Source organism: Planococcus citri, chromosome 1, assembly GCF_950023065.1.
Source record: "Planococcus citri chromosome 1, ihPlaCitr1.1, whole genome shotgun sequence".
NCBI lineage: Eukaryota > Metazoa > Arthropoda > Insecta > Hemiptera > Pseudococcidae > Planococcus > Planococcus citri.
Window position 1 is genome coordinate 44,683,808 of NC_088677.1, and position 12,236 is coordinate 44,696,043.

Below are 12,236 nucleotides of genomic sequence, written 5' to 3' on the forward strand. Positions count from 1 at the left end.
CGTTTCAGAACTATTAAAATACACGTTGAACGTTTCACTTTCTTTGACAAACGATAATTTATGAAGTAACTCGACATCTGTTGTGGTATTGCGAAATGTTATTGAAAATATAAAATACCATGAAATAGGATAGCTGTTACGAGCACCAATGCTTTCAACTTTAATCTACGGGTTGTCGGCGTTTTTTCAGTAATATTTTAGGTACTAACCATCATAGATGAGCTTATCAAAACACATGAAATTATTGATGAAAATATTTAAACAAGTTACAAACATTCGCCTAGTATGTATATTGTTTTTAAAATGTAGTTTACACGCTTGATTTTTATGTAACTGGTTAAATTGCGATAATTAGGCGTATCCGTTGGAAAACATACATTTGACAAGGTAATGGTCCGCAAACGATCATCTAATAAGAGTGAAAGCGTTTTGAAAATATCATCACAATCACAGTTTAATCGTCAAACTACTGATCAAGAGAAACATATAATGAACACATCGGAAGCCTTGACCAACACTTACAAACTTTTCACAGTAAATCGTTTGAGATCTGAATTAAGACGTAAAGGGTTAAAAACATCGGGGAAAAAATCCGCATTGGTAATTGTAAATTCATTAATTGCTAAAGTGTCAGCTTGTTTTTATTTTTGGTTGCTCGATACTTTTTAATAGAAATTTCTTAGTGTTTGGTAGTCATTTACGTGTACTACATCGAATAATTTACATCACGCTTCGTCGTTTAGTTTGGCCGATTTTTTATGATTTCTATTATTTTTTGAAATTATTATTAGTAGGTATTTTTGTGATTGGTGTTGTTTGTACTACATATGTGTTTTACTGCTTTTATCTTAGTGTATGTATTGTTCGATTCGATGTCTGATGTCTGAAAGCAATTATTACTCTTAATCCTCCTAATTCTTTATGTACTTATACAACATTAAACTTTCCACTTCCAAAAAAAAAAAAAAAAAAATGAAAACACCAGTTTATGAGCGATTAATTGTAACAATTCGAAAGCAACGTTTATACGAGCAAACATTATATTAATTAACCATCACCATCGCTTTTATGTAACTTCGGTAGTTAGCTTCGATGTAATTATGACTTTATTGTCTCTTATATTTCGTACATTCCGATAAGATAATTCAATTGAAAAGATGCCCCATCCCCGGTCTTGACTTAGCTTATAGCTTGACTTGTGATATTTTTTATTCGTACGGTTCTCTATGAAGAAATTATTCTCACTCGGTATTCCAACTTATTCGTTCTGTTGTTTCTATACGTGCTTACGCAAAAATACTTCAAGTAGGTAATTTAAACGTGATAATTAATTTTTTTTTTCAAATTGTGAGCAACTCCAGCTACGTGAAAAGCTTGAATAAGTAAAAGTTTGTCAGAATTAACAACTTTTAAATTCTATTTCCGCGTGAATTTTTAATCACAGACGCGTCGTTTGGTTAAATTTCTAATTATTTCGGCGTTTTTGTTGTTTTGCATAAAATATGAGTTAACGTTGTTACGATAACGCCACTTCATTCTTTTTATTTAATATTATTAATGTGTGCTTTACTTTTTTCCCCCTAAAAATATTCACAATGATCACGTGTCAGTTTAGTTCTCTGATTTTTTTTTCATGAAAATATACATCATTTGTAATCACTGAGTCATTTTTTCGGTATTTTTTTTACAATCGTTTGCTCAACATTGTACGCGTAATTAACGTTGGAAATTTAATGTTTCGATTAGTGAATTGTTGAAATTGCATAGTTATTATTGCGGAAAGTTACTACACAGGTAAATAAACGATAATTGTGTCTGGCTAGACCTTGTTCCTAGTTGTAAAGAGGAGGAATCATGTAACAGTAACACATGCAGACGTATGCAGGAAATTATCAAGGTTGCTCGTGAAGATTTATTTGGTTCACATATGTATAGGGATGCAGAATTGCACACGATAAAAATTAATTCCAATGTGTAGATGCAAATTTCCATTATTGTGCTAGGATCTTTTCAATTTCTTACCTTGTAACGAGTGTTTGTAAAGAACGAGTGTAGTTTGCACGTGTAAGGTAATCATTTTCATTTGTTTACCTCGTCAAATAATTACAGGTGTTTCGAAGTATAGCCTATAAATTGTGATTGCGGTGTCTGAGTGATGATGATAATTATCGAAACGAAACGAAACGAAAAAAATATAAGTGTACCTACTGGTGTAGGTAGGTAGGTATACGTACTTACAAAAGCTGGATGCAAAGATACCGGTTGACAAATTTGTATCACACATTTTTTTCATTTTTTGCCTGGTTTGATAATTATTTATTACACAGGTGTTTCCTTCAAAAAAGTTATCAACTCATCATCTTAATTGATATTTAAGTTCTCGTTCGAAGATTTTTCAACAGTTTAAAGGTGTTTTTGGTATATTACGAGTGTTGACTGTTGAATGGTCACGGTATTGACACTGGATTGCGAAGTGCTCGAATAAACCATAGATATAGACAAGGTCTTCTGATGGTTATGGTTATGTTTCGAAAGTGGCGTTGAATATTTGATAGTTTTGTATTCAGCAATCAGATTTTTTTTTTTCTTTTCTCGTTCATTAAATCGTCGTCGTATTTTTCTTCTTCTTCTTCTTCTTCTTATTATTATTTTTTAAAAAAGTACCTATCCAATAAGTTGTGAATTGGAGCGTGAATAGGAAGCAGAGTTTAAAAGAGTGCGGTGTTGCCTGGTATTATGCGAATGAACTTGTAAGTAGCGTAAATATGCATGGAAAAATTCTGTAATTTTTGTTAACATGCCAATATAGGTGCTACGTGTTGAGAAATTTGATCAGGTATTCAAACTTGTAAATTTTTAACAAATTTTTCTCACATTTAGAAAGTTGACCGAAATAATTCGGAATTTTTAATGTGAAAATGTACTTAAGTGTCGTGTGGATTTTTCGAGTAATGTATTTTAATTGACGTTTATAAAGATTCGCGAATTTGCGATATTTTTTTGTTAGAAATGCTCATTTGGAAAATTTAAATTTCGTTCATTTGATCATAGGATGGAGCGTATTTTGAATCAGTTTATTCTGCTTGATACGAACGATGCAGAATAAATTTTGAAATGTTGAGCTGCGAGCGATTTCAAACAATTGAACTACCGGAAGAACAAAGTGAATAGCGCGTATTCGGTTTTTCAGCGATTTAATTATTATGTGAGAATCAAATAACAACCTTATTAAAGCATCAGTGCAACTACAAATTTCCTATAAATTTATTACGCAAAATTTCGATTTCTGAATCTGTTTTGACTGATTCTGTCGATAAAATTAAATCAAAAATTGGTAATAAAAAAATATCTTGAAGCTTTTCTTGTTATGAAAAATTTATTCGAATGAGCTGAAAATGTGGAAGTCTGAAGCTGCAAATGGTATTATACATTCTGAATTTAGTCGGCTCCTCTCCTCCTTAGCCCTTCCTCCCGTTGCAAATATAAAAAGTGCAATGGAAATTCGAAAAATCTATAACAAATGATGTAAAGCAATCCCAAAACATTTAATTTTTTTCTATTTTAAACAATGTGTGACGACGTCAAGTCAATCTGTTGATTTGAGTTATAGTTTAGTGATGAATGTTTCAAAGCAGACCGTAAACAAAATATGTAGGGGACAGGGGTTCGTTTTAAAAACATCTACGTTTACCAGAGGGCAAACTAACATTCCAAATACATGAGTTAAAATTGGATTCCGTGAGTGTATTACACTGTTTACCAGATATCATCAATGTTCAAAAACTGTGAAAAAAATTCAATTTCAACTGAATTTTTTTTCCAAGTTCAAAAAATGTTGACAATGATGGCTCTTTGAACAAATCCTGTAAAAATGAATTGTAAAGTTTAAAAAATTTGTGAAGAGATCATAAAAAAAACAGTTTCGCCATTAGGTAGGTAGAGGTACTTCATTTTATTTATTTGTCAAAAACTCTTTTCATTTTCTTCCAAATTTTGGCATCGGCAACTTTTTTACACGGGTACCTCAATTGAACTTGGCTGTGTACGAGTAAAATGGAAATGTTGAGAATGGTTTTGAAGCTATACTTACACAAAATTTAAAACTTTATTTTAATTATTTTTACTACTTTATATATTTATTCTCTTTCAAAAAAAGGTATTAAGTATGGGAAATTGATTGGGGAATAATATTTTCTTTTTTTTTCTTTTCTAAGTTTTAACGATATAGGTAGGAAAATTTTAGTCTGTGAAAAAAATGTAAAAATATCCATTTTATTCAGTTGAAAGTATCTCATTTTCTATCAAATAAAAAATGAAATTTCAGCGAAAAATTAGTAGGTAATTATTTTTCATTTTTTTTTAAATTTTGAAAAGATTTTCCAGTATTAAGACTGAATTTGCAGGAAAAAAACAATGTTACCTTTACGTGTAGTCTACAATATAGCTTGCCGGACGCTTTTCTGCCAATGTCCTGTTTTAACTTAACGAACCCTACCGACCCTACGTAAACGTAGAATTAGTTTATTTAATTTTCAAACAGGACGTTTTCATTAAGACGCGGAAATCATTTAAATTTAATTTTGTAGTTGTAAGAAAAATTTCATCTTCTCATTTCTCGAGTCGTGAATATAATTTTATTTCATTTCTTGTACTTCCAAAGGTTTGCTCGAGCACTCCAGATTCCTGCAAAAAAGTTATGAAATTGAGAAATTTTTGTTTATACTTTATTAAAAGAGGTGCGTCCTCTGCAGTTTCTACCGTGACATCATTTTTCAAAAATGGATAGTTTGAAAATCAAATTTAATAACGAGGACTCGGATTCTTATCCGAGGTAAGGGAATATTTTTAAATTTTAGGGCATATTTTGGTATTTTTTAGGGAATATTTAGGCACATATTTAGTGTTTTTTAGGGAAAGAATATCCGAGCCCTGTTAATAACTTTATTGAAAAACGGATCAAGTCGCTTCGACCATCGAGTAAACAAAAAATTTCTATTTCGTAATTTTTTTTAAGAATTCGATACGTTTAAACCTTATATTGCATCTACAAAAATACTCGATTGTTTCTATCAACTGTAGGAATTAGCTGTGCAATAAAATTGGATTAAGTACATTGGAATTAACCACGATGACGTATTTAGTTAATTCTAATAAACCACCGCTATTTTTAGCGTACCTGCCTGTTAAGTAATGGATGCAGTGTTTGAAAGGTTATATAGATACAGACGATGATGAGCGAAGGAGATTATCGATAGTTGATTAGAATTAACGACGAATTAATTTGTCATCGTGTGTAAAAGTAGGTTTTTTAGTCAAGGTCGAGGTCGTCAAACCAGCAATAAAAATGCATTGCTGATGTAAATTCGCCATTCGGTCTAACGCTTATTGGTGATCAATTCGTTTGAAAAAGATAGAAATCGAGTGCTAATTAAAAATCTGTCAATTTGAACAATTCTCAGCGATTGCGGATATTCTCCAAGTGAAGATTGTAGAGGCCGAAAAATGCGCATGAGAGAAGGAAGTTTCATTTCGATTTTTGCATGAGGATTCTTTCGTTCACAATGTGAATTGAAAAATTAGCGCCCCAGTTCGACTTTTTTCGACGTCAACTGTAAATTATAGCTTAAGGTACTCTCGTTGGCGAATCGACAAAAAAAAATGAAAGTAATGAGTGATGATGAAGAGAGAGAGAGAGAATTTGATCAATTTTTTATCACGCTGCTAAATTAAGTCGCATGTTGATGTGAGAGTGTACTAGAGATAAGTAATGATTTTTCTTTTGTGGTCAGCATCTATAAGTAGTTTGACCGAACGATTGAGTTCGATTGGAAAAAAATTGTGTATTTTATTGATGCGACGTTGGGTAAAGAAAAGAGTACTTGTATTGTTAGTGTACTAGTTGTACGTAGATTTGTTGTCGTCTTTATACGTTGCTGTTTACACTTAGTTGTGTTTTTATTTTGGCTAATTTTCTCTTTTTCGCCGTTTTAGATATATCGACTCGTAAGCAAAATGACTTCCAATGGTGATACGTTGAAACAACGGAGGACAACGACTGTGGAAGGCAAAGAGACGAAGCAGCTCAATGGCTCCGAATGTCAGCACGAGATAGACGATTTGAAAAATAAACTGAAAATAGAGCGAGAAGGTTTGGTGTTATGGAGGCGACCTTTCAAAACGTTGAACTTTTTCGTCAAAGAGCTTACATTGGTTACGTATACTTTTTTAAACAGGTGAGTCGTCAGAAGAAAGAAAACACAAAAAGACATATCGTTCACCGGGTTACTCTTATTCATAAGTAGCTTGTACAAGATTCATCGCATAAATAAAAAGTGAAATTTTTCACCAGTCTTGAATTTGAAGAAAATCTGTATTGTGATGAATGTAGGTAGAGGTACAATTCGACAGACGGGCGAAGAATTAATAATTTCATTGATTTATGATTTATCAGATCCAATACGATTTGTTCGTATTGTATTTTTCCACATTGTATTGAACTAATGGAAGCTTTCTTTGCAAGAGATCCGCGTGTTATTTTTATATACGTTGCTACAGCTAGTTTCCATTGCTGGGATATTGGTGCGCATCGTTTAGACGATACACGCGTTCAGTTTAAATTAGTCTCTTCTGTAGTGAAATTCGTTGTTTGGAAAGTATCCATGTGTGAGTTGATATTCTTTGTTTAAGGAATTAAATAAAAATTAATTTTACTCCGTATTTATATGACCGGTGAAGCTGGAGGGAGAGGACGAGGTGTGTGCGTAAGACATTGAAACTTGTATAACACGACATTGAATTTTATATAAGGTTTTTTTCGTGTTCTTGTGGAGAGTTAGATTTAAATAATTATGGTTTCGAACAATTTTTTTTGTGATGAAAAGTGAAGTACTAGTTTTGTCAGCATGAATATTTAATTACAATTACAATCCAAGCTCATTAGCTTATTATTTTGTAATCTGGAAAGAGAGGAGAGATTTTTTGTTCTGGAATTTGTAGTTCATTTGGCCCTTACCTATGAGTGCCTAGACCTACTCGGTGAACGATTTTTCTTTTCCACAATAACATCAAAGTAAATTTGAAAAAAAATTGAACTGAATTATTAAAAAATGAGGCATGTGTTAAGTACTTATATTATTAGTTGGAAGAGTTTTTAAAATTTGTTTCAGTTTGGAAAAAAATGATTTTGTTTGAAGAAGTGTGTACTTACTATCAATATTTTTTTTACTAAATGCAAGAGTTATTTGAAATTTTTGAATGAGATCCAAAAATACTTCGTTGTTATCCTCACAAAATTCTATGCTTCAAATGAATTTAATTCTTGTTCAATTTATTGAATTTTAAAAAAAAATGGAATTGTGTTAATTCTGCAATGTTTTTTTTTCAGGTTGTTAGCTTACAAAAAATTGGTATTGTTAACTGTTCTAGTCATAGTTTTCGTTCTAATTTCTACAAAAATTACTGGTCCTCATCAATTGGTAAGTTGAACATGATATTTTCATTTTTTGTTTACGTGTCTATTTATTAGGAAACGTGGCAACGAGTTAACTCCACTCAATACCCAGAATTAATAATAATATTTTTGTTTGTCACAAAACATGGATGTGGATCCTTTTTCTTTCTTATGGGGATGCTCTATAGTTAATTAATCGATAAAATCCCAAGTTTACGTTACCCTAGTAACATTATTACCTTACTAAGTTAGGCTTATGTATGATGAATACCATTGCTACATATTATTCGAAGTAATATTTAATGCGAAATTTTCTTTCATTTTTCAGCTTTTAAGGCAATTATACAAAGATGGTAGATGGTGTTTGTATTGGTTAGGACTTGGTGTACTGTCATCAGTAGGATTAGGGACCGGATTACATACATTCCTATTATATTTAGGGCCGCATATAGCATCGGTTACGATAGCGGCGTACGAGTGCGGATCGCTAAATTTTCCTGAACCGCCGTATCCAGATCAGTGAGTGTCTGATGAATTATCTGCTGACTCATTAAACGAGCAGAATTAAACTTATGCAAGTGCTTATTGTGTTATAGAATAATTTGTCCGGAAGAAGGCACCACAATATGGGCAACGAGCTTATGGACCATAATGCAAAAAGTAAAAATCGAATCTGTAATGTGGGGTGCTGGTACAGCGTTGGGCGAACTACCTCCTTATTTTATGGCTCGCGCTGCTAGACTTTCTGGTCACGATTTAGATGACGAAGAAGAATTAAAAGAGTTCGAAGATTTACAAAAGAAAAGCGAACAGAATCCCGATTCGATGGTGAGATTTGATCGTCGTTACAGGGTTTCATTTCGATATTTTTTGTATTTATCTATATTTTTATTCGTTTCAGACTTTCATGGAAACGACAAAAGTACTTATGGAGAAGATTGTTAAACGTGTAGGATTTTTAGGAATTTTAGCTTGCGCTTCGGTAAGACTAAATTATAAATTTCATTAATACATACAAATAAAATATTAATTTAGAACATGAAAATGCGAGCAAAATTTATTTGTATTTTCAGATTCCTAACCCGTTATTCGATTTAGCTGGTATCACTTGCGGTCATTTTTTAATACCTTTTTGGACATTTTTCGGAGCTACGTTATTGGGAAAAGCTGTCATAAAGATGACAATACAAGTTTTATTCGTCATTATTGCTTTTAACGAAGTGCTAATTGATACAGTGTTGAAATATGTCGGTTATGTGCCGGTAATTGGAACAAATCTACAACCACTGTTATCCCAGTTCCTAAAAAATCAAAAACAACGATTACACGACAAAGGAGGAAATGCTCCGGCGGTTAGTTGATGTTCATTTAATAATTTTCAGATAATAGATTCGACGGTTAATTATCATGTTATGCGTGTTTCATTTCAGGCGCCGAATAAATTGTCGGTCATTTTCGACATGTTCGTATTAACCATGGTAGCGTATTTTCTACTATCGATAGTTAATTCAATGGCTCAAAGTTATCACAAAAGAATAAACAAAGAACAACTTAAGGCGAAAACGAAACTCAGTTCGAGCAAGTGATCGGCGTAAATTTCAATAAGTTTTCTTTACCAGATTGTAATCGTTTATGTGTATAAATTTTTTCAATTCACTGTGATTACCATTTTTGTTTTTGTTTCTTTATTTTTCTTTTCTTTTTCCTTTTTTTCCTAATGCTAGATTGAGGTAGGTTTATTTCATTTATTTTCTGTCCGTGTATAAATTTTCCGTGTGTAGAATATAAGATGATGCCATTTGTATATTGTTTACGAAATCGTGTTTTTAAAATAATTAAAATTATGTATAGTATACTGGTTGTCTCATTACAGTATACTTGCTAATTCAAATTTTTAAATTTATTCGCGCAATCGTATTTTTTTACGGACGATATGATTTTATAAAAAAACATTTAGCTAAATTTTTACTGCGGTATTTTTTTTTGCGATATTGTTAATCGAAGAATATTTACTAAATTGCGATTCACTTTGTATTTCGATTTTGCTAGTGTTCATCGTCGTTGTTACAGATCATTCCTATTATATTTTTATGATGTAGAAATGCCAAGTATTCAGGAGTACGTTGGTTACTGAATATGATTTTTAATTTTTGTATGTACATTAAAATTAAGAAGTCTGTTAAACGTTTAAATATAATTATAATGAAATTTCTTGCGTCTTCAGTGAATGTATTGGTAAGTGCTGTTATGAAACTTACGAAATTGATTTACTTGCCGAAAACCTTCCAAATTTCTTCGAGTGTTTTTGACGCTTCTTATGTGAGACGAACTTGAATTTACTTGAAACATTCTAAATTCAACCATTTTTCTAAAATTTTGGGTACTTCTACTCCAATTTTTGCTCTGGACATGAAAATTTTGACGTACTTTTGAATACAACTTCCTTAAAAGTTAAAAGCAAAAAAAATAAATGAAAAATCGGAGCATAATTGAATGCGAAACCGGAACAATATTTTTTGAGCGGAGCAGAACAGCAGAATAAAATGGAAACCGGAACAGAATTTTTTTATGGCGGAGGGGAACGCCGAACCGGAACCAAAAATTCATTCCGATCAGCAACCCTGTTCGTGACGTCACTATGAGCTGAATGAATTTTAATTTTTAAATTCAAATTCAAAATACATTACAAAAAAAACTTGCTGTAAAATTAAGGGCCATTTCATAAACGTTTCTTAGGGATCACTTGGCCAAGTGGTGAATTAAAAGCTATTTTTCCAGACTGGATTAATTTTTTTTTTTATTATTAAAGTGAGAGATTGGGCTCCGAAGTACCAATTTATTTATTATTTTAAAAATTGAACTTTTTATTCGTTTATTAGAAAATTGAATCAAAATTCACCACTGAGCCAAGTGATCCCTAACGTCTATGAATACAGCGCTAAATATTTTTTGTGAAAGTGTTTTAAACTTGTTTAAAAATTTGGAAATTTTTACAAAAACAAAAAAAAACAGTTTTTTGCAACACTTTTTATTGAAATATGTATTTCAATTTTTAGTAATTAGTAAAGCATTTGTCAAAAATTAAATCGTTCAAAACATTTGTTAAAAAAGTGAACAAAAAAACAATAATATTCTTAATTTTTATGCAAAAGTTCTCATCTTGAAATTATTTATTTTTTAAATTGCCTCCTCAGTTCGTCAATCGTCACTGTCAGCTGTCACTCGTGCATAGGGATGGTAAATTATTTTAATAACTTGCGTTGCGGAAACTTTCCAGAAAGTTACGGAAGTTTATATTTCTTCAAAATGTGAAATACAGTACGTACTTATTTTGAAAAAATGTGAATTTGAAAATTTCATTCATCAACTGCAGTGTACAACTAAGGATAAATTTGTAACTACCTATTAACAAATTTCTGAAAATTTTCCTTCATTTTAATCAATATTATATTAATAATTTGCAAAAATTGAACACTTTTTTTTTTTACAATTTCCTCGCAATTTACAATAATATTTCTCATAAATTTCCATGGTCTATATTCTTTATCTTTACTTGTGCACCTCGTGCACAATGCACAGGGATGGAAAGCAGAAAAAGATGAAACTTTAGGGTTTAGCTTTTAGCTTTCAAAAATCCCAAACTTCCTCAGCTTTCAGCTTTTCAATTTTTTTAAATGAGGATTGAGGTGGAAAAGAAAACTGAAACTTGAGAAAAGTAAAATGTAAAAATCAAAAAAGAACCTTAAACAGAAACTGAACTGCATGAATTTGTAAAAAAGCTGAATGAAAGCTGAATGAATAGGGAAACAGTAGTAAGTAGTAAGTCCCGAATAAATAAAGCTTTTGGCTAGAGTTTTTAGCTTTCAAAAATCCCAAACTTTCTCAACTTTCAGCTTTTAGTGTTTACTGTTTAGCTTTCGGCTATGTACTAGCTTTCCATCCCTGAAACCTGAATAATTGTCTCTTGCGAAGTCTGAAGTCTGAACGTGCAGCAAGAAAAACTTCACTAATTTGAGAACGTAAATAAAGAGTGTTCCGTGTTCAAAAAATTAAAAAATTCGTTTGTTTGTTTACTCGAATTTCATTTCAACAGAATTTTTGAAATTTTAATTTTTAACAATGAAAAATAATTAATAAATGAAAATTCTTAGTCCAAACCAGGGATGTCTAGCTAGCCAATAGCCATTAGCCATTAGCCGTTAGCTTATTGAATTTTTGACGTTTAGCCATTAGCCATTAGCCAGCCAATCAAGAAAAAATTTAGCCATTAGCCAGCTTTAGCCAATTGATTTTGGCTAAAAATGATTGGCTAAAATTGAAAATAATTAGGTGAGGAAATGGGTTTCCTGTGGGTAAAAAAAATTAAAATTTTAAAATTCGTAATAAAATCAAAAGCAAAAGACCAAAAAAGTAGTTTGACATTGGCGGTTCCGGTTTTTTTTTCTGAATTTTTTTCAATGATCGTTGTGTTCCAGAAAATTAGTGAAAAATCAGTTTATGAATATAATCAAATAATGAGTGAATGCGAATAATTGTGATTCACGTTTGTGAAATAATAATCATTTCCTAAAACTATAAATAATATCTATAATGGGAATGTGCTCATTTAGAGGAGTATTTAGAGGGGTCACTCGATTTTTAAAAAATCATAAAATTAGCCAGCTAATAGCCAGCCAATAGCCAGCCAATGAAGAGACATTAGCCAATAGCCGTTAGCTTAGCCAAAGCACTAAATTTTTTTAGCTTTAGCCGTTAGCTTTAGCCAATCCCATTGGCTAGACATCCC

General features: G+C 31.5%; 1 protein-coding gene across 1 annotated transcript; it reads left to right on the top strand.

Annotated features, from left to right (window-relative positions):
* The first annotated feature begins 266 nt into the window (after positions 1 to 266).
* On the top strand, positions 267 to 9,661 carry Tango5 (Transport and Golgi organization 5). Its single transcript, XM_065345290.1, has 9 exons — positions 267 to 283; positions 356 to 387; positions 5,992 to 6,233; positions 7,385 to 7,475; positions 7,779 to 7,969; positions 8,047 to 8,278; positions 8,352 to 8,432; positions 8,524 to 8,802; positions 8,881 to 9,661. Exons 3-9 carry the CDS (start codon positions 6,013 to 6,015, stop codon positions 9,034 to 9,036), a joined length of 1,251 nt encoding a protein of 416 aa, XP_065201362.1. The 5' UTR covers positions 267 to 283; positions 356 to 387; positions 5,992 to 6,012; the 3' UTR covers positions 9,037 to 9,661.
* Positions 9,662 to 12,236: the final 2,575 nt, after the last annotated feature.